This window comes from Cotesia typhae, unplaced genomic scaffold, assembly GCF_013202065.1.
Source record: "Cotesia typhae breed Kobodo isofemale line unplaced genomic scaffold, CoteBio_Ctyphae contig_22, whole genome shotgun sequence".
Taxonomy (NCBI): Eukaryota; Metazoa; Arthropoda; class Insecta; order Hymenoptera; family Braconidae; genus Cotesia; species Cotesia typhae.
In genome coordinates, this window is record NW_027423728.1 from 1,441,580 (window position 1) to 1,466,001 (window position 24,422).

General features: G+C 31.8%; 2 protein-coding genes across 8 annotated transcripts in view; both read right to left on the reverse strand.

The window, feature by feature from the left end:
- The window catches only part of Kuz (zinc-dependent metalloprotease kuz), a 128,643-nt gene that overhangs the window by 64,586 nt on the left and 39,635 nt on the right, over positions 1–24,422 (reverse strand). The window lies entirely within an intron of this gene.
- LOC141524030 (uncharacterized) lies at positions 20,115–22,120 on the reverse strand. Its single transcript, XM_074237674.1, has one exon. The coding sequence runs from the start codon at positions 20,511–20,513 to the stop codon at positions 20,115–20,117; it is 399 nt and encodes a 132-aa protein (XP_074093775.1). The 5' UTR covers positions 20,514–22,120.

The following is a 24,422-nucleotide window of genomic DNA, read 5'->3' on the forward strand; positions in this document are numbered from 1 at the left end:
TCCTGGCTCAGATAAATTGTTATTAAAAATTATTAATTGTCGAGTCGATCCCGTCGTTAGTAGTGGGTTTGTAATGAAATACCTGTCCCGAAAGCCACACATTAGGGTCCTCGAATTGGCCAGTATTAATTTAAAATTTATAATTGTATTTTTCGAGATAACCTGACTGAGGAGTTCGGGTATATATCTCAGTTTAGTATTGTTAGATAAAATTTCTATTGCAGTCCAAAATTATTATTTAGGTAAAATTTTTATTTGTCAATTAACGTCGTAGTGAAATAACCAAATAGTCCATTGAAAATCTAGACCAATTATCAATAATTATACGCGACATTATTATTATTATTTTTATTATACCGTCCATCCGACTAAGGAATTCGGTTCTGGACTTAGTTTTAAGTAATTTGTTTTGAATAAATATTTGTTTATAATATTGTTAATTTTTCGTAAAATACAAAATTACTGCTTCTCATTTTCTTTCCTAACGACCTTATATTATTTATTTTCCCCTGGATACCTGCAGATCGGCCCTGGAAATACAGGGTTTGTTATTTTTCCCTGTTTGAGAAAAAAATAACTGGCGTCCAAACGTGCTCTAACCCAGCCTGTGTGGCTGCTGCGGTGTTGCTTAAGAGATTAAGAGCATCTCCTAAGCTCGCTATCTATTTTTGTTTATATTATTTTGGGCGACCTGGACAAAATTTCTACTTTACTCGACGTATCTACCGTCGAGTCGTTTATGAAATAGTAAAATTTTGTTACAAAGTAGAACGCTAAAAGGCTTGATCCAGAGGCATTGCGAGAGTCACTTGCACGGAGCTGGTCTACCCTACGGTACAACCCAACTCCGGATACCTGTAGTGAGACGGAAAAGGCAGTGTTCAAAGTGATGAAGGAAATTGCTACTGCATGTGACGCCTCTATGCCGCGACTGAAAAATACGAGTTTTCACAGGCCGGCATACTGGTGGACAACAGACATAGCAGAACTTCGCAGAAGATGCCACCGGCTACGTCGCTGCGCAACGAGAGCCGCGAAACGCTCCGTGAACCAAGACTTATGTTTGAATGAGTACAAACAGGCCAAAAAGACGCTGAACCGAGCCATTAAAACAAGTAAAGCAAGGTTGTGGAAAGAGATCTGTAACGATCTCGACAAGAACATCTAGGGTAAAGCCTATCAAATTGTCGCCAAACGACTTGGAAAGGCTTTACCAGAAGCGTCGAAGTCACCTGCCTCAATGAACAGCATTGTAGAGGAGCTTTTCCCCAAACACCCGCTGCCAGAGAAGAAACATCACGTTCAAAACGGCGAAGCAACACCCTTTACAATCGAGGAACTACAAGACGAGGATAAATCTCTCAAGACAGGAAAGGCTCCTGACCCTGATGGCATCCTGACGTCAGTGATCAGGATTGTAACCCTGGAATTCCCAAACATACTCCTGAAAACTTACAATGTATGCTTATCAACTGGCACGTTTCCCGCGATCTGGAAGCGGCAGAGATTGGTTCTCTTAGACAAAGGTAAGGAAACCCCCGTAACACCTTCGTCGTTTAGACCACTCTGCATGCTGAACATTGCGGAAAAACTGCTCGAGAAGCTCATACAAGGAAGACTCAGTAACGACATCGAACGTGTCGGAGGCTTTGCCACCAACCAACATGGCTTCCGAAAAGGCCGTTCTACAGTCGGAGTGATCGAGAAAGTCATAAAGACAGCAAAGCAAGCATGGTCTGGTAGCCTCAAAGCTCGTAAAGTATGTCTTCTCCTCACACTAGACGTTAAAAACACCTTTAACAGCGCAAATTGGGAAGATATTTTAGACACACTGGAGCACAAATTTAATGCGGAGCCAGAGAATCTGGCATTAGTCAACAGTTACCTTAATGAAAGAAAGCTGATAGCGGAAACTACGAAAGGCCCACAAGAATACACCATAACAGCTTGCGTACCGCAAGGCTCAATAATGGGATCCGATCTATGGAACGCGGACTATGACGAGCTCCTAGAAATTCCGTTGCCAAAGCAAGTAGAACTAACGGGCTTCGCAGACAACGTGGCGGCCACGATAATAGCAGACAGCATAAAAGAGGCCGAATTACTTGTTAAAGAAACCATTGACGCCGTCGAGACTTGGCTTGACAAACACCACCTGAAACCCGTCAAGCACAAAACCGAGATGATCGTTCTGACACGTCAGAAATGGTTTCCAAAAACATTTGCTGTGGACACGGGAGGAACAACACTGACGTCAACAAGGGCGCTACGCTATCTAGAGGTAATGATAGACGAGAAACTATCTTTCTGCGAACACCTAGACAGTACATGCAAGAAAGCCAGTAAGACAGTGTCTAGCCTAGCAAGAATTATGGCCAACACTACAGGACCAAAAGCCAAAAAAAGAAGAATCCTTTTGGAAGCAGTCCATTCGGTACTGCTTTATGGAGCGGAGATATGGGCGGACATATTAAAACAGAAGACCTACCGGTAAAAAATAGCAGCAGTACAACGGCGAGGCGCTCTCAGGGTTGCCTGTGCTTACCGCACGGTTTCGGAAGCGGCTGTATTGGTCATCGCGAGAGCCGCGCCCATCAACTTACTAGCTTTTGAGAGAGCAAAACTCTATGATGCTAAAAATAGTGACGAAAACATTAAGAACGCAAGAGCGAGGATGAAGACGGAAATGCAGCAAAAGTGGCAGGACAGATGGACATCGGGAGAGACAGGTAGATGGACGGCGCTACTGATCCCGAACATCAGCATCTGGCTTTCTCGGAAGCACGGGGACACGGACTTTTTCCTCACACAGCTATTGACAGGACACGGACAGTTTGACGCCTACTTCTATAAGATGGGGCTGCACAGCACGCCGACGTGCAAATTCTGCCCGAACGAAATTGAAGACGCCGAACACACTTCTTTCGAGTGTGTACGGTGGAAGGACTTCAGAAGCAGCACCGGAGAAATTATAGGCATCACAATTTACCCTGAGAGCTTGATAACCTGCATGCTCAGAAAAGAAGATAACTGATCCTTCTAAAAGCGCCTTCTAAAAGAAAAACCTGCAGAAAGAGACCAGTAACCAGGAGTAAGCGTCCTGAGACGCAACATGGACTGGATTGAAGAAATATTAACGCGGTTCCGATCCAATCATCTCCGTACTATCTACGAAGAAGAGAGGAGTTTTTTTTAGTGCTTAAGAATCCTACACTACCGACCATCATCTTTCAATGATAGCGGTGTCTTTGGAAGATTTTTTTCGCTTCTCAAAAAAAAAACACACACACACATTTACAGACGTACTGACGTCATTGTAAAAATAGTCAGGAAAGCTTCTTACGGCTTCAAAACGTCAAGATCTGTTTAAACCTTATTTTTGGCTAAATGGGGTCAAATCAATGACTTCCTCATTTTTCGAAAATCATTGATTTTCTGAGCGAAAAATTAAAAATTGTAATTTATATTACAACTAGCTGACACAACAAACGTTGTTTTCCCTGGCAGATTCGTGGTCACGATAAAATGATCGTGAAACGACCGATAATGCACCGTGAATTCCGTGTCGATAAATGATCATCACTTGACAAACGAACAACCGTCGTTTGACAGTGACTGAGAAGTATCGTTGTGAAAATTTTTCTCTGTTACTTTATGATTTTTATTCTGTATAGTTATTATACTTCACTTTTGGAAAAATCCAATCTTTACTTGGTTTCCCCGATTTTTACCGAAGCAAAAATCGTAGATCATCAATCGATCGTCTGTCATTCGAAAACATATAAATTGTCAAAAAACCGTAACTCGGTGGTGGATGCACAGTGGTCTGCAAGTGAAACGAGCGTTTAATATTGGTATGTCTGAAATTTCTGACTATTCAATGATAAGTAAGTGCTGACTATATTGTATTTTTTTTATTTTATTAGAAATTCTTAAGGTAGATAAAAATATAGGCAAATGAGAAATTTTTAGTAAATATTCGGGATGAAAAATTTTAGAAAAATATTAAATTATTGTAATTTTGTTTATTTTTAAGTAAAATCATCACAAGTCAATGAGATTACATACAATCAATAGAGATCCATTATTTTAATACTTTTCAAGAGAGTTTTTGACCTCCAACAAGAGTTGGAATTTTTTTCATAGTTTTAAATGAAAAACCATAATACTTTTGGCTTATGATGAATATAATAATAAACATTGTTTTTTTTCAAATCGAGAGATTTTTTTTTCAACAATTGATTAAATAATAAATTATAATTTATTTTCAACTCAACATTCAACTTATTTTCTATACGTCTAATATTTTCACCGTAATTCTAAAATTCGGATCCATTATTAAGGATTTGTGCGCGTCATTATATCCGAGACACTATATCCGCGACATAACATCCTCAAGCTACAATATCTTCGTTATTATATTCTCAACTGTTAGCATTCACCCACATTTAATATATATCGCGCGATTTTATAACGCGTATGTGTTACCTACCATAAGATCTGAGCAATGAATACCTGAGCACATTATCAACATAATATTAATAATCCAAAACAAAGTTGAAGCGATTATCTTTAAAACGGCGACTATAAATCCAAATACATCTATTAAAAATCAATTGCAACATACCCATGTACAAATATGCCACATTACATTCAGATATCACATCATTAATTTTTAAGCTGAAAGGCTTCACGTTCCAACCCCCACCGGGGCTTCGCCCCTAGACTCCGTCTGATTTTTTTCCTGTCCTCACCCTGCCTTTCAACTTTTCAACTGGGGGGCTTCACCCTCCAATCTCTGGCAAGGCTCTGCCCCTAGACTCCCTTTAAGAACATCATCAAATTCATCGTCAACATTAAAATCGACGTCATAACGTCACGGATATAACATCGCGGGAATAATGACACAAAAATATTATGGCATGGATATAACGCCAAGGATTTTATGTCGCGCGGATATAATGTCACAGGTTTAGTGTCGCAGATATAATGGCCTCGGATCGTATGGTATGTTACCATTGTTAATTTTATTTCACCTAAATTCGGTGGTAAAACATCGGATGCTGAAATCGTTTCTCAGTTGGGATATTTGAATTATTTGAAACCAGGTGCTGCGGTATTACCTGATAGAGGCTTTAAACACATAGAAAATTTGGTAGTTGAAAAAAGCTGTATGTTAATTAGACCACTGACAGTAAGTTCTCAGAGTAAACTAAGTCATGATGAAGTTATTAATACAAAACGAATCGCAAGTCTCCGTATTCACATTGAAAGATCGATAAGAATACAAAAATTTGAAATTTGTGAATAAATAAAATCTATGTAGTTTTACAATTTGGTATCTTTATTTATAGTAAAAAATTATATAAACATTGAAAAATAAATTTTTTCCAAAATCTACTTAAATCTTGAAATAATTTTCCAACAAATTGTGAATCATAATCAACAATAATCGATTTAAATTCCCGTGTTTTTTTTTCAAATTTCGAGTCAGCTACGATAAACAATACCTTTTTTTCCTGAGAAAAGCATTTGAATCTTCATTTGAGTAATATATTTCATAGAGATCTTATTATAATTTGTAGTGTCAATATATGTAAGAGCACTCTTTTAAGACATCAGGCACTTAATTTCCACAACGAATTCATCATCTATCGCATCTGGTCAAGTGTAGGTACTGATTGCATAGGAATAAACCACATTTTTTGCATTTTCTCATCAACTTCTGTCCAACTCGTTGCAAAACTATAAGTTCTAACGCCCTACGTCGTTCCATAGCTTTTGTATTACGTAGTTTTTGACCACCAGCCAGCAACTTGACTACAGTTCTAATAATTTATTAATAAAATCCACTAGCAAATTGTGTATCGAAAAACTTTTTTCACTATTTTCAAAGCAAAAATATTTCAAAATTAGGCTCCGTACCGTTTTGTGTTTAGTTTTATTTACAAATTCTTGCAACGTATTGAAAGGTTTTTCTACAGAGTAATATATGTATCAGAAGCAAAATCTTTCACCCCAATAAATTTGATAGATGACCCAACTTGAGATAAAACAGATTTGTGCCAATAACATTCGACATCTGTTAGTGACAGTTCTCCAGATCTTCTGTGTAACCATATCAAGAAAACTAGAGTGTTTACATCCACCTAAAAACGATATGAAAAAAAGTTATTCTTGGTTTTTATATTGTGAAAAACTTTGATTTAGCATATCATGTAACGTATGTACCATGGATGTTTATGTAGAAACTAATAAAAGAAACAATAACAGTAATAATTATTACTGTCGCTAAAGTATTTTCTTTACCTAAGGAAGCAGCACAATCATGAAACTTAATCGATAGAATTTCTTCATCAACAATATTTAGGATTCGAGTCACAGTATAGGATTTATTACATACTCTGTGCTCAGGACAAATGAGACACTTAAGAGTACACTCAGGTCCATTCAGTTCAAATTGTACGAATTCTATGGTTGCATCTCCATATGCCTTTCACTCAGATCTATAATTTAAATAAATTAATCCAAAATAGTGAGATAAATATAATAATGTAGTTTTCTCCCCTCCGAAAAGAAATCCTTAATTTTCCTCCCGCTACGCTAAAAGAAGATGCTGCTTTTCACTTCCGTCGAGGAAAAAAATCGTATACAGCCCTTGGAAAGTAGAAGAGAAAACCTCAGATCACATATTTGTCGACCTCGGCTTCGCCTAGGCCAACAATTACATGTAATCTGAGGCTTTTCTCATTTTCCTTCCCAACGAGTATAATATACGATAGTAACATAAGATACTTGTTAAATTGTTATTTATTTATTTATTTTTTTTTTCGATAAAATAATATCAATTTATTTCTAACTAATATCAATTTAAATAGCTCATCAAAATATACCAACAGGTTAGCTTTTGTTCCTTTGATTTCTGCTGATACAAAATCTGAATTTGTAGCGATAAAAATTGCAATCATAAATGCATCGACTCGTGGTAAATTATCTGATCGTGTTTTACTAAAACCAGCGTCCACTTTTCGTCTGGGCATTTTCATTTAGTAATTAATAATTACGAACTGCACTGTCAAACTGATAGTGCTCAGCAGTCCTAGTACAATAAAATTGACGTGTTCATTACATCCACACTAGTATTCACGTTAGATTAGAAAAAAAAATACACAAAAATTGATTTCACTTTTAATTATTTACAGTTAAGTCTGGCCTTAATAATATTATGTAACAAAATTGAAAGTTGTTCAAACTTACTTTAGATTTTTTCAGCGCTGTAAAATATTATAGATTATTCATTATAGATTTGAACAAACGCACCAGAGGAAGCACATTTACGTCACACTAATCACATCACGTTTAACGTCACATAATTCTTATGTTATTTAAAAGCACTTTTATTTATTTAATTATTTAAATATTTACATACGGAAACGAAATATTTCTTTCCATAATTCTAAAAAATTATATAAATTTGTTATGTCGGACTCAATGTTCGACATTTTTAATTAATATTGAATAGGCTTTAATTATTTTAGTAATAATTTTGTAATTTTGTATTTACATACATTTATTTTGTTATCTTAAATTTTTGTTATCTTCAAATTTATCAATAGTATTTTCAAAAGAAACTTATTTTAAAAATTTAGTTTTTAGTTGGGCCTGACCACACTAAGGGATTTGAGCCTGAACAAATACCCTAATGGAATTTTTAACTTTGTCGAGATCCGAAATAGAAGTTTTCGATAACAAGATAAATTTATATATAAACAATACTTTAAATAAACTAAAAGTAAATAATGATAGAAGAAAAAAATAAAAAGGAATGTTGTGATAATTCTAGTATCTGTTATGTCCGCCCGAAAATTTTTCTTTTTATTTAAAATTCCCGCTTTAGTTAGAAGACCCACCTATGCGCGAAAACCACCTTAAAATTAATATCGTTGCGACTGCCGACTGACCGATGGGGATTTCTGCAAGCTAAGCAGCGGGAACTTTTAAAAGAGGCGGCAACCACCGCCCAACGTCTTTTAACTAATTCAATTCAAGTATCTTTGTTAACTGGCCCACGTTCGTAGAGGCTTTTGGTTTAATTTGCACGGCACTTAGATCAAGCAGGTCCCCGTTAATACGGCGAACGTGATAAAACTAAATTCAGGTCTTTTAATTAATTTGCACTGCACTTAGTTAAAGCGGGCCGCCGTCTGTAAGGGCTTTTGTTCTAATTTGCGCCGCACTTAGTTCAAGCGGGTCTCGATCATCCGGCAGACGTAAAATAGATAAATTCGTTAATATAAGAGATTAACCGTTTAATTTGCTCCGCATTTACATCGGTTCGAATCTATTAAGTTTAATTATTATTCGGTCAGTTACGCACTTTTTCCTGCGGGAAACTGGAAAGATGTTAACCAAAAATTAAAGCGTAAAATTTAAATAATTAGTTCATAAGTGCTAAATAAAATTATCGTGAAAGTGTAACATCCCGATTGCTGCTGTTCTAATAAAAACAAACTACACAAATCTCGAGTCGTTCTTTACTGAGAAAGCAGCCCTTAATCATCCATTCCTGGCCCTCAAATTCAACATCCAGACTCGAGAGCGCTTCCAGCTGCCCTTCGAGGCCCGGATCAGTAAGGAACAAGCCATCTAAAGGTAAGTGAAAAATAATCTATTAAACCTAAGAAAATCAAATCTCTACAAAAATTCTCAGTCTCTTCAAAAGGCGTGGTATTTCGTCTCTCGAAAGCTCCCACAACAAATAATTTAACAACGAGAATAAAAACCCCTCGATGTGTATTCTTAAAAGTTAGTCCGATCCTCCACCGTAACTTCGCTACCGCATTTTTAACGACTACGGACATAACATATCAACAGAAAAAAAAATAAATGTTGATAATTTAAGGAACAAAATTTAATAACTATAATTTAAGTTTAAACAAAAAAAAAATAAATAAATGTTTTCTTTTATTTTCGAATAAAATAACGACTTAAATAAAAAGAAAAATTTAGATCTAAGAAACTAATGATAATTTGTAATCTATGCACAAATTAATTTTTATCTAACTAATTTAATAATACCTCGTGAATAGAATAATAAGATATGATCATCGAAAATTATATTTCAATTAATAATTTAAATTAGTGAAAAAGGTAAAAATTTAATAATAATTCCTTTTCTAATTGTTAAATATAGAATTTAAGAGAAGGGGGTCAGTCAACAGGCCCTTGAGACAACGTAGAGGGAGTAGTGCGCTACCCGAAGCGATGGGCTCCTTGAGAAAGGGAAACTCGGACCACTTAGTGTTATTGTAATTGGCCTAGAGTTTCCCCGGAACATAGAATTTAGGAAAATGTCACCGCCCCCAAGGTCTTGTCGATTTCAGTTTTCCAAGTTTTTCAAGTCAGTCCAGTTTTAGTTTTTACCACCTTAACACGAAGTCAAGTTTTAGAGTAAGTCCCAAGTTTCGTCAGTTCGTTATACAATTTAAATTTTTCATTTCGTACAAGTTGATTAAAATAGATTCGATTTAATTCCTTTCTTAAAATTACTGAAGCCGGCAAGAAACGGTGTCATCGATATTGAGTAAGTCTACAATTATAATTTTCGTTTTTTGTGTATTGCTTTTTTATTCCAAATTGAAATTTTGTATTAGAATTTTAAAATATATTTATCAAATTTAATTCATATTTTATTATTATTTATTTCACAAAAATTTTTCCTGTAAGCTTCAGATCCTTATCTATTAGCCTCACGGCTAGGATAAAAATAATTAAATTTTAGTTGCGTTTTCAACGTAACAAATTTTAAAAATACCAAAAGTTACCAGCTACAGAAATCATACAAATACCCTATTATCCTGTTACGTAAATTTTAGAACGCATCACGTATTAATTACCGTAACTCCTCTTCTTTCCCACTTCACAGCATTATTTAATTTTAACTTTAAAAATGTGGATTACAAATGTATTAATTATTACAAATGTTAGACCATAATAAAGATACAGTATGACTGTACTCCTAATGTTGGATCATAACAAAGATACAGTAATACTGTAACTTTTATACACTAGTCACAAAAATTAAGGGATATGAAAAAAATTTCAAATTTTTGGGTGATTTTCAACAAGTTGTAACTCCGAGGAAAATGGTCGTACAAAAAAAAATAAAAAAAGCAAATTGTAGCTCCAAGTGTCTAGATTTCAGACATGATCATGAAAAATTTGTTTTTATTGAATTTTTAAAATGAGATTTGAAACTAAGGCAGTAGTAGCGGTCAGAAAAAATTGAATTAATTTTTTTTGACAATAGTGGAGCATCCTGAAGACGTTAAAAAAACAAATTAAAAAAAAAAAATTTTCGAAAAAAAATAAAATTTTTTTTTTTTTTTTTCAAACTTTTCAAAAACCCAATCTCCTTAATCGAAAAAATAAAGATTTTAGAGAGAAAAAAAAATTTTTTAAAAAAGTATAATTTGATTAATTGTATATATAAAAATTTTATTTTTTTAACTTCCGCTAAAAAGATTGAAAATTTTCAATAATCAGAAAGTTTGTTTTACTCCGTTTATTGAAAATCAAGTTCGTATCAGATCTCGACGTTTTGAGGTCCTAGCAAGCTTCCCCGTGCGCGCGCGCGCACGCGCGCGTGTGTGTGTGTGTGTGTGTGTGTGTGTGTGTGTGACCCTTTTATAACTTTTGAACGGCTTGACCGATTTCATCGCGGTTGGTGCCATTCGAAAGGGCTTGACCAAACTTAGATTTCCTAAAAATTTGAACCGATTCGGACCCGTAGATTTTGAGTAATTGTAAAAAAACTACAAAAAAAAATTTTTTGAAATGTTTTTTGGAATAACTTTTAAACGGCTTTACCGATAAATTCCAAAAACTAATCAGCTCTTAACATCAAAAAACCACGTCGATTGTTTTAATAAACTCCTATTAAACTTTTGAGCTCAAAGAGCTCAAAACTACACGAAAATTAGATTTTTGAGCTCGAAGAGTTCAAAAACATAATAAGTGCAATATCGAGCGCTTAATTACGAAAGTAACGGGAAGTTGCAGGGATGGCCGTCAGGGTCAACCGTTTTCCTAATTTTTTTTTAAGTGGTTCTTTTGAAATAACTTTTTAACGGCTTGATCGATCATCTCCAAAAACTAATTAGCTCTTAATTTTGAAAAAACCACGTCGATTGCCGCTAATTCGGTCGAAATCGGTTAATTCGTTCAAGAAATATTGTAAACGAAAGAAATCTGAAAAAATCGTTTTTTCGGAAGTACCCTAAAATTTTTAGTTCAATCAATCCAAACTTAAAAATTTTTAATAAGGCTTGAAAAACTGCGTATAATTCTGCCTACCGCTTAAAAATCGGTTCAATCATTCAAAAATTATTGCAGTGAAAATTTTAAAAATAGTGTTTTATCCAACTTCTATCAGACTTTTGAGCTCGGAGAGCTCGATATCACAGAAAAGCTATTTTTTCAGCTTGGAGAGCTTAGAATAACACAAAAATTATATTTTTCAGCTCAAAAAGCTCCAATACGTCATAAAAGCCCAATTTTAAGCGTTTAGATATGGAATTAGCGGAAAGTTGCGGAGATAACCTTTAGGATCAACTGTTTTCCAGATTTTTTTTTCAACCGTTGTTTTATTAAAAAGAATAAAAATTACGATAAAATATTGTCTTTGATCGTTTTCTTGTAATTAATTAAATTTAACTCAAAGGAAATTCATTAAAAGAGTTTAGCTATTAATCTGTCTTGTAGAAAATTGAATTCTTTACAAAAAAGTTCCTCTGCAATTTTGGTGTCAGATCAATAGTTTAGGAGAGAAAATCAAAAATCTACGACTTTTGAGCAAAAATCGAATATGCAATTTTTTACTGGCGAGATAGGTCCTAAATTGGAAATGGCTGTCAGAGTTTTTAAAGAGGAAGTTTCCCTCTACAACTTCCGCCTTTGGTCAAATGAACATCATAAAATGTTGCTGTGCTACAGATAATTTAAGCAAAAAAAAATAATTTTTATTAATTATATGGGAAAACTTTAAATTCATTTAGCGAGTACTGAAAATTGAAATTAAGAACTATTCTTTGGTGAGAATTTTTTTTTCTGTTTCAGAACAATACTTCGTCAATGGAGTGAAAAAAGAAATCTGGAAAACGGTTGACCCTAAAGGCCATCACTGCAATTTCCTGCTAATTTCATATCTAAGCGCTTAAAATTGAATTTATGATGTTTATGAGCTTTTCGAACTTGAAAATATAATTTATATGTTACTTCGAGCCCTTCGAGCTTGAAGATGTAGCTGTTCTAATAGAAGTCTGATAGAAGTTTAATAAATCAGTACTTTTTTAATTTTCAAACTGCAATAACTTCTGAATGAATGGACCGATTTTCACGGAGTTAATAGCATTTCACCCAGTTTTTTAGATTCTACAATATACTTTTAAACACAAACTGATCAAACCGATAATCTAAGAAGAATTTGAAAAATGCACTTTTTCCAAATCTCATCGACAACGATAACTCACGAACCAATCAACCGATTTTCACGTTCTTGGCAGCGATTGACGGGGTCTTGTGGGCTCTAATACTTGTTTTATTTCATCGAAAAGGATCCAAAAAGAAATCTTGAAGTTATGTAAAAAAAAAAAAAAGAGCGTGTGTACAGAGTACACATGTTAGAAGTGAAACTTCTTTGGCCAACTCAATTTATAATTCATTAATTAACAGTTAATAGATATCAAAGACAGGTACATAAAGGATTTATGCATACATAGTATTGAAAGAATTTAACTGATATATAGTATTGAAAGGATTAAATGAGAAAAATTTACACTATTTATGTCACATATTCTTTTAATTTATTTCTTTAATATGTACATCATCTGATGGTATTTGTAATGATATGGTTGTCACTAGAGCCTTATGGTAAATAAAATATGAAACATAAGTTCTTGTTTCAATATTTTCTAAATTTCTCGACAAAAGAGCAATTTCTACCTCTCATCGCCTATCAATAGACTGATTGATGCTTGTAATTTTATAGTCCAACATGACAATAATACTGACCTCCTGGACTACTCTTCACGTTGCAATGCCAATGCCCTCACATCTATTGTAACTAACTCTAGATAATTTAATCAATGCAGAATATTATTCTCCGGCACCAACATAATCTTACAAATTATATCGAATAATTAAGATTACTATACTTTTTTATTATACTGTGCAATGTGTTTCAATATTAAACACCCTAAACTTATAACCTAAAAATTTCATCCTTTCTTTTTTTTTTATTTTTGTTTTGTTTTTCTTTTATATTGTTTTTACATGCAACATGTGTTAATACATATCAACATACATCTTTGTATATTTTTGTAACCTCATAACTGACTGTACAGGCTGTCAGGTTTTGTTAAATAAAGAAAGAAAGAAATAAATAAATAAATAAATATCCTGTAAAAATGGAATCTATTGTGGTTCCGTATTTAGTTGTCGACATGTTAGGATTATTATTTAATTGCAGACTGAATTTTTCATAAAAAAAGTTAATTGATGGTGTCGAATATTAAAATATCTGAATAAAAATGTTAATAAAACAGTATAAACAAACACGAGGTTATAAAATACATAATAATAATAGATAGATAATAATAATATAGAATTCCTTTATATCTTTATCTTTTTCTCTCCGACTACGTACATATATGCGTCTTTTAATGTGACGCTCATATTATGATTATTGTGACGCTCATATTATGATTATTGTGACGCTCATATTATTATTATTGTGACGCGACCTTGAAATTTTACCCTCAACGCGCGCAAAGAAGTTTCACTTCAAAAACACTTTTTTCAAAATTTTTCGACAACGATATCTCTCGAACAAATTAACCGATTTTCACGCGGTTTGTAGCAATCTATGCAGTTTCTTTAGTACTATAAACAGTATGTTAACATAAATTGATCAGATGAGAAATTTGAGAGTTTTTCTTGAAAAATTCCATTTTTTTTTAATTTTTTGATTTCTTTCGTTCACGATATCTCCCGAATGAATGAACCGATTTTGACGCGGTTGGCGGTGATAGACGTCGTTTTTGAAGGTTAAAAGCTGATTAGTTTTTGGAATCGACCAGTGGGACCATTCAAATGTATTCCAAAAAATCTGGAAAACGGTTGACCTAAAGGCCATCCCTGCAACTTCCCGCTAATTTCTAACACCAAGCGTTTATATATGATGTTTTTGAGCTCTCCGAGCTCAAAAATGTAATGATTCTGCTGTTTTTGAGCTCTTCGAGCTAAAAAAATCGGTTTTCCAGTAGATTAAGCTCACCGAGCACAAAGAGATAGTTGTTCTATGCTTTTGGGCTCTTCGAGCTCAAAAGTCTAATGAAAGTTTGATGAAAGACGATTTTTAAAATTTTCAAACTACTATAACTTTTGAATGAATTAACCGATTTTTTAACAGTTGACGGCGATCGATGTAGTTTTTTGAGCTTTATAAAAAATTTTGACCAAACAAAATCGATATATATATATATATATATATATATATATATATATATATATATATATATATATATATATATATATATATATATATATATATATATATATATATATATATATATATATATATATATATATATATATATATATATATATATATATATATACTAGCTGACCCGGCAAACGTTGTTTTGCCATATGAATTATTCTAGTGCATGAAAATATATCTTATTTATTGTAAGTGTGCGCGTATGTGGTATATGAGTGAAGATCTTAATAAAACGTAACATGCTTATTCTTAGGCCAATTTCTGAGGTTAAGTTCTAAGCTGAGCCAAATCTGTCGGTTAGTTATTTAATGAAAGCAATTCAAAAATTTTCGAAATTCGATAAAATTTTCACTTTTACCGTATTCCCGTGCAATAACAATTAAATGCGATTTTATATTCAATTTGTGTAAATCGGATCTGAAAGCTTATATAATAAGCTTTGGTTTGCATACTTATTCATTTTTTCAAATTAAATAGTTTAGGGACGACAGCAATTTAGACATTTTTGAAAATCGCAGAAATTTTCACTCTTACCGTATTTTCGTGGAATAACAATCGAACACGTTATCCTCTCGAGTTCCTGTACATTACATCTGAAAGCTTATTAAGCAATCTTTAATTTGCATATTTATATATTTTTTTAGATTAAAAAGTTTATGAATGACAGAAATTTGAATTCTTCTAATTCCTCAAAATTTGAAACTTTTACTGTTTCATCGCAAAATGACTTCTGAATGCGATGATTTGTAAAATTTTTGTAAATTGCACCTCAAAGTTCATTACATAAACTTTAATTTCCATACCCCACTATCAGTCTAGACCAAAAATTTCCTACACTCTCAGACAGATCTAATGAAATTATACTTTTGAATTTGTTTTGATGTCACTGTTTTATTGTAACAGAAGTTATATATTATGATCAATATTATATTGCAAAAAATTTATCTTTGTTATTTAAGTAATCTACTCCCATTTTGGCTGCCGAATGGTCTTTTTTTAGATAGATAGATATATAGCTTTTTATTTGTATCACTAAAATAGTGTTTTACAAAGTTTTTATATACATTTTATACATTTCTTCCTTTCATTTTATTTTCTTATTCTATATATATTTTTCCAATTCTTATCTCTATTTTTACTTTCATTTTTCCCTCGTCTTACTTACTTATTTCATTCCCTTAATTTTTTCTTTCTTACATATTTTTATACATTAACCTTGAATTTTGCTTATTTCTCTTATCTCTTTTATACATTTATGGTTACAAATCTTATTAAAAAATATATATTATTTTATGTTAATGTTACAATATTTATTGCTATTTGCTTTACACCATATTATTAATTTTCACTTTCTTTTTATTTACCTTCACTTTCTCTCATTCTCTTTCATTCTATCTTTTTTATAATATTTTCTATTTCTTTCAACACTTTACATACATTCTTGTTTATTTGACCCTTTGATATTTCTATTATTTTTTCTTTCACTTTACTCTCACTTTCATTTATTTCCCACAGATCGCTTAATATCGCCTTATTTTCGTCCCCTAATTTATTTATTATTTCTTTGCAAGTTAGGATATGTACTATGTTTTCTTCTTTTTCATTACATATTCTACACTTCCAGTCTTTTATTCCTTTTTTACCCGCTCTCATGAAATTTCCACATCTCCTTCTTGCCCACACTTCTTTTTCGTTACTTTTTATTCCTTTTTCCTCCCAATAATTGTCTGTTTCGTTATCTTCTATTATCTCTTTGTATATTTCACTGAATTTTGACTTTTCTATTTTTTCTAGTTCTTTTTTTTTTATCTGCTCTTTTAATTCTTCTAGTCCTTTCTTTATTTCTGTTTCTATTTCTTCTGTGTCTTCTCTGTTGAATATCTTTTTTATCACATTTTCGCATTTCATTTTCTTCGCTAGTTCTTCCGTTTTTTTTCCCCATCTTGTCGGTTTTTTATTTAATATTCCTCGCATTTCTTCTCTTAAGCATATTCTCGGCCATCTTTCTTCTTCCATTCTTGTTATTTCTATTATATATCGCCAAAATCTTTCTCTTATTACCATTTCTATTCTGTCACTTTTAATTTCCTGATTTACTATGCAACTCGGAGTATTTCTGCCTACTTCTATTGCCATTCTGTTCAATTTGTTCTGTATTATTTCTACTTCTTTTATGTTTTCATTTCCCCATGTTTCTACTCCATATACACATCCTGATCTCACTAGGGTGTTGTATAAATATATTCTGTCTCTTATGTTGTTTCTTTCCGTTCTTTTTATTAGTTCCCATGTTGCATTCGCTATTTTATTTGCTTTGTTTTCCATATCTTTCAAGTGTTCGCTTGAACTATTCTTTGTGGTGAATTTGTATCCCAGATATTTGAAGCTGTTTATTACTTCCAATTTTTCTCCTTTGTACTTCCATTCTTTTTCTATTTTTCTTCCCCCATTTCTAAATATCATTATCTTTGTCTTCTTCGCGTTCACTCTTAGTTTGTTTTTATCTGTGTATTTTTCTATTTCTCTTATCATTTCTTTTAGTCCTTCTGGAGTATCAGCCACAGCTGCTCCATCATCAGCGTACTTGATCATAAAGATTTTTTTTCTTCCTATTACTGTTCCTCCTATGTTTTTTTTCTCAATTTCTTCTTCCATGTCATCTATAAATATATTGAACAAGACTGCACTTAACGCACAGCCTTGTCTTACACCTTGATTTACTTCGAATTCTTCTGATTTTGCTCCATTCACTATTACTTCATTCATTGTCTTTTCGTATATTCTTTCTATCATCTTGTACATTTTTCCTTTTATTCCAATTTTCCATAGTTTTTCTAATAATAATTTTCTGTCTACAGTGTCAAATGCTTTTTCCAAGTCAATAAAGCACACATATAGTTTTTTTCTTTCTTCTATTTTTTTATTTATAATTGCATTTAACGTGAATATATGATCTCTTGCCCCTCTTTTTTTTCTGAACCCTGCTTGGCTTTCCCTTATTTTTCCTTCTCTGTCTGTCCAACACATTATTCTTTCTGCCATCATTGTAGTTAATAATTTGTATCCTATGTCTAGCAGTGATATTCCTCTGTAATTTCCTGTGTCTTTCTCATCTCCACTTTTATATATCGGTATTATTCTTGCCTTATCCCATCCCTCCTGTAGTCTGGTTTCTCTTCACATTTTGTTTATTATTTTTCTTAATTCTTCCACCATTTCTCTTGTCATGTTCTTTATAAATTCTGATGTTATCCCGTCCTCTCCTGGAGCTTTATTGTTGCCTAGTCTTCTTATTGCATTATTTATTTCTATTCTTCCGAACTCTTCATCCATTCTCCCGTCTTCGCTTTCTTCTTCTTGCGTACTTCTGTTTTCATTTTCTTTTTCCTTTTGTTCTTCACACTTCTTTCCATTTAGTATTTTCGTGAAGTGGTTTACCCATTTTTCCCCACTTATTTTTCCCCCCTGTTTTTGTTCTTTTTCTTTTCTCTAAATCTGTTTATTGCTTCCCACCATTTTGCCATGTCTCTCGTTTTGTCTATTTCTTTTTTTTTTCCTCCCACTAATCTTCTTTTGCTTTTTTTATTTCATCTCCATACTCTCTTTTTGCTTTTGCCAGGTTCTTCTTGTTTTCTTTGTTCTCTAAATTTTTCATCATTTCTTTTAGTGCTCTCCAAACTTCTTCCTTTTTTTTTTGCTGTTTTCATTGAACCATTCTTTTTTTTTGTCTTTTCCATCCTTTTCCTTTCTTGTTTTTTATGTACATTTTTGTTTTTTTTGCTGCCTCTTTTATTATTTCTTTGATTTCACTCCATTCAAATTCATTATTATCTTCTTTTTTTTCTCTCCATAATTCATATGCTATTTCACTATAATCTTGTGCTTTTTCTTTTTTCCATTTTAGTTTGTCTTCTTCTAATTTTATTAGTCCTTCTGTCTCTTCTTTTTCTTTCTCTTTTTTTTCTTCATTCTTTTCTGTTCTTTTTAGTTCTAGTTCTATTGGTAAGTGGTCCGATTCAATTCTTCTTAATATTCTGAAGTTTTCTACTCCATCTTCTCCTCCCCTGTCTATCGCTAACCCCAGATCTAATACTGAGCATTGGTTCTCGTCTTTGCCTCCTATAAACGTTACTTCTCCTTCTTTATCGCCTTTTTTAGTTCCGTTTATTATTTTTATTCCAATTTCTTCGCACATTTTTACCAGTTTTTTTCCTTCTGCATTTACTTTCTTGTCCTTTGATTTTCTAACTCTGTTCTCATCACATCCCTCTATCTTATACTCTCCGATTCTTGCATTTAAATCCCCTATTATTATTATTTTTTCCAGTTTGTATGTTTTCATTGACTATTTTTTTTATTTTTTTTTCCATTTCTTTCATGCCTATGTTGTTATATACTGTAATTATTATTTCACTTTCTTTCTTGTTTATTAGTTTAAATCCATGCTCCCATTCTTCTGTATTCCACTCTTCTTTGATTTTTTCTTTTATTCCTAGTAAGTGTCCCCCACTTGCTCTTCCTCTTTTACTCTCTTCCTTCCTTGTTGCACTCTTATACCACGATTTCATTTTCCTGCTTAATTTATTCATTATCTTTTCTTTTTCTTTTTCTTCCCCCCATGTTTCCAGTAGCGACACTATTTCATACTTTTCTATAAACTCATTTATTTCGCCGATGTCTTTATTTCCTGCTATGTTCCAGCTTATGATTTTGCATCTATTTGTTTTTTCCTCTCTCTGATCTTTTTTTTTTTTTTTTTTTTATTCCCCTGTCTATTTCATTTTTCTTCTTTTTCTGTTCTTCAGTTCTGTTGTTTTTTTTTCTTTTTGTTTTCTTCTTTTTTAATTTTTTTTGTATTTTTCTTTTTTGAATTTTTTTGTATTTTTCATTTTTCGTATTTTCTTCTCTTTCACTCTGTGTATCTAAGTTTTTTCTTTCCATGTTTTTTTCCTTTTCTTCTTCTTTTTTTTCTTTACCTTTTCTACGTCATTCATTTCTCTCATTTCTCTTCCAATCGTCTACTAAACCTCTTCTTTCGTCCCAGAAGCTCCAGTGGTAATCCACACATATTCTCATATATGTTGCTTTTGCCGATTTTCCATTTCCATTTTCTCTTCTTTCCAAATCTCTCAAGTACTTTTGCACCTCTTTTATTCTTTCCGTTACGTCGTTTTCTATGTATATACTGGTTCCTATTAGCTTTGCTTTATTCTTCATTAGTTCTTCTTTTTCTTCAATGCTTCTCATTTTTACTGCCATTATTCCAACGTTGCTGTAGGTTATCATTCCGTCTTCTATTTTTTGTCTTGTTTTTTGTTCTATCGTTTTTCTCGCCTCTCTGTTGTTAATGCAGTTGTGTTTTATATATATCCTATCTTTTCTCCTTTCCCTTTGTTTCATTTCTTCTCTGTATTCTTCCTCTGTTAGTTTTTTTGGCTCTTTTATTTCTTTTTCGCCATTTTCTTCCTTTCCGTCGATCTTCTTTGCTTTGGCTCCTTTCTCATCGTTTGTCCTGTCTCGGTTTTCTGTTTCTCCTTTTTGTCGGTAATCTTCTCTATTTATTCTTTTTCACTTCCTTTTCCGTTATTTTTCTTATTTCTACCACTCCTCTTGACACTTCCTCCGACATGTAGTCTTCGTTTCTGTATTTACTTTTCTCTTTTATTATTTCCTCTTGTTCTTTTATCACTCTTTTTAGTCTTCTTTGCTCCTTTTCCATGCCTTCTAGTATATCGTCATGTCTGTAGCTTCTTTGTAATAGTTCTTCCTTTTCTGTTTCCCATTTCCTTTTCTCTTCCCTCAGGGTTTGTCTTGCATTTCTTTCTCTGTCTTTATTATCCTCGCATTGTCTGCATTTTAACTGTCTTAAGTTATTTTCTTCTCTTATTTTCATTTCCAGTTCTTTTATTATCTCTTCTCTTTTTTTTTTATTTTCTTCGGCTATTCTTTCCATTTTTTCTTTTATTATCTTTACAAGTTCTCTTTCTCTTTTTTTGAATTCTGTCTTTAATTCTTTTATTATGATGTTTGTTATTATTTCTATCTCATTTTCTGATCTTGTCGCCCTCTCTTCCGGGTATGTTACTGTTTTATTTTCTTTACCTGTCTTTCCTCCGCCGGTATTTCTTTTGACCCATTTTCTTCTTTACCCTCCTCTCCCGTTGTGACGTCCGTTTTTATCATTGCCTCTGTTATATTTCCCGCCTCATTTTCCCCTTCACTATCATTGTCTATCTGTCTTATTGTTATATCTAACTCTCCATCACTTAATTCTTCCTTATTGTCACTCTTTGATTATTTTTCTTTTTCACTGCCCTTATTCATTTTCCCGAATTCTCTAATATCTGTTTGACTCTTGCTTCTTGTATTATAGTACTTCCCACCTTTTTTACTCATACCTAACCTCCAATTTTTCACTTTGCTTGATCTTACTTTTCTTTTCTTTCTTTCTTCACTTTTTTCTGTTGCCTTTTTGCTTAGCTTGCTTATTTATTTTTTCCTTTCTCTTTTTTGTGCACTTTTCAGTTTTTTCTGTTTTTCTTTTAACTGATTTTCTCTAAACTAGTCTCGCTAAAATTCGACGCGTCCTTTCGTTTTGCCCTCTTGCGGCCAATCTATGGTCTTTTTTTAATTTATTGTAACTTTTTTTTAAAATTGTATATACAACGAATTCTGAAACTATTAGTCAACAATATTAACCTTTTTGTGCAATGGAGTATACAATTTTTTTTGTAAAAATTGTGGATTAAAAATGTAGATTATAAATGTATTAAATATTATAAATGTTGAATCATAACAAAGATACAGTATTACTGTATCATTAATGTTGGATCATAACAAAGACACAGTAATACTGTATCTTCAATATTTATGATAAGTTTGATTAAATTAATTATATATTTGAAAATTTTACTTTTTTTCCTAAATAACTTTTAAACAAATTTATAATTTTGTTTTAATGTTTACTTTTAAAATGTATTTGAAAAATTGCACTCGACGAAACTTGCTATTATGATCCTCCCAAGCGGAGTTGGCAAACCGAAACCCTTTTGATCAGCTATTGACCGGGGTTAGAAAATGTAAAATTCTATTAAAAAATAGGGGTTGATTGTAGAAGGGTGAAAATTGAGAGTAATATGAATTTTTTTTATTCTAAGTCATGACAAAATAAAAATATAATACTTACCAGAAAAATTAAAGTTCATAATAAACAAATAAAAAATAGGGATCGATTGTAGAAGGGTGAAAAATTAAGAGTAATATAAAATTATTTATTCTAAGTCATGAAAAAATGAAAAAAAATTCTTGCAAAAAAAATTAAATTTTTTAATTAACAAATAAAAAATAAGGGTTGATCGTAGAGGGATGAAAATTTAGGATTGTATGTATATTTGTATGCTGTATCATAAAAAAATAAAAATAAAAAATTTTGTCTAAAAAATAAAAAAAAAATTTAGGGGTGGACTACCCTTAACATTTAGGGGGATGAAAAATAGATGTTGGCCGATTCTCAGACCTACTCAATATGCTCACAAAATTTCATAAGAATCGGTCAAGCCGTTTCGGAGGAGTATGGCAACGAAAACTGTGACACGAGAATTTTATATATTATATATATATATATATATATATATATATATATATATATATATATATATATATATATATATATATATATATATATATAAAGCTTCGCTAAGCACTTTATATAATTGCATTTTCAGATCTAGACTTGAAGTTTAATTGAGTGTTGTTTGGATTTGCACAGATTCCAAATCAGCATTAAAAGTTTTAAATAAAGTCGTTGCAAGTATCATAAGTGAAGTTGAAATCTGTCTAGCTTCAAGTCCGAAGAATTTTTCTGTTATCGAAATTTTTTAGTAACAAAAAGTTTTTGTAGAAAATAAATTAAACTTTCTTTTTTACGAATTCTACCTTAATAAGTAGCCAAATTTATTTTTTACATATTCAATGTTTGGAAAATGCATTCATTTTAATCTGTTACATTCTGGCGACCCCCCTGTTGAAAAACTCCAATAAGATCCCATCAAAAGCGACAAAAGCCACTTAGAAACCAATAAAATTTAGGGGTTTCTAAGTGGCTTTTGTCGCTTTTGATGGGATCCTATTGGAAATTTTAAACAGGGCCCACAATAAGAAGAATTTCTAAATTATGAAATTAGCAATAATAACTTGTGTGTAAATTCTTAGTCCGTTAAATGAATTACTACACAGTAAAAAATTTTCCGTCATTGCGTCAAAAATTCTCCGTGTCAAATATTTTAGTGTCAAATATCTGACACTTTTTTGTATCAATTTAACATAATACAATTGTGTTGTTAGATCGCTTTTTTCCAACACAAAAAAAGTGTTATCTTATAAAAAAGTAACATTTCAAAAATGTCATTATAAAATCAACATTTAAGTTGTGTTGATTTTACATAAACATGTGTCAGAAACTGCTCTCTACTTTTTTAGGCGAGATAAACGCCGCCATCTTATACATTCCACATCTTATCTCATATAAACATCGAAAAAATTTTGTTTTACAAAAATTTTTTTTTTAAAGTATATTTTAAAAATACTCAAAAGTGATTGTTAAATTTAATGTTTTATTGGTGGAAAGTGATTTGAGTGTATCAAACGTAAATGTCAATTTAATTTAGTGTGAAATGTTTTTAATAAAAATAATTAACCTCCAAAGCCTATATATTTTTTGTTGAACGTTTACTTTCTTCGAAATATAAATCAGTTTTTTAATTAATATAATTATTTTACAATATTGTTTAGATGATATTGACATTGGCAGATATCTATCTGGAAAATTTATGAAACTTACGAAAAAGAATTTGTTATTTTAATTGCGATTATTTCATGTAAATAATTATTTTACTATTTTATAATAAAACCATAAAAAATATCCTGTTGCTACAATGTTTATTTTATCGAATTATCAATTAATCCCTTTATTGATACAAAAGTTCCACATATTTAATAACTTGAATGTTTTTCATTGAAAATAATTGAGGTTAAGCATTATCGTTACGTCAATCTAGGGCGATCACTTCTTAACATTTTATTGTGTAAATATTCGACAGTTACACGTGTCAAAAATCTTCGGATGAATCATGGATTATTTTGACATAAGTTTATGTAACATTTAACACAAAAATGTGTTATTTTTTTAACATAAAACATTTATGTTAAAATGACACAAAATTTATGTTAAATTTTTTTTGACACATATTTTTGTGTTAGAAATGACGCAAAAATTTTTACTGTGTACATGTAATGTTAAGTTTCAGAAATCTTCCAATGTCGTATTCCCCGCTGCTAAACAGACGTTTGTTGCAAAGAAATTTTTTAGTGAACGTTATTGAAACTCCATAGACATGGCCTAAATTTCATGTTTCAATAAGTTCTGGTTTATAAACAACAACAGTTTTAGTATATTTCATAGAAATCTAACTAATTAATTTTATGGAACCAATTATCATCACCAAACCCATGATCAGCATATAAATAAAAATTTTTTAACACTTAGTTCAGCAGACATAATTAGTTTCTTTAATGAACTTTTTTTAAATGATGTTGAATCAATCAAATATTATAAAGGTTATTCAATAAAAACAAAAGAAAGGAGTATTGAAAACAAATGAATGAAAATTGAGTCTTTTGTTTTTATTAGGGGGAAAAAGTGTATATAAAACTCAATCATAAGAAAAATAAGAAAAGATCAATAAAATCCACAAATTACGAGCCTATGACCATCTACGAAAAATTCTACGTCGAATGGTAACAGTCCCATCTCGATAGCTTCAGCCATTCTTGAGTTATGAATAGTGTAACTAACACGACTCGT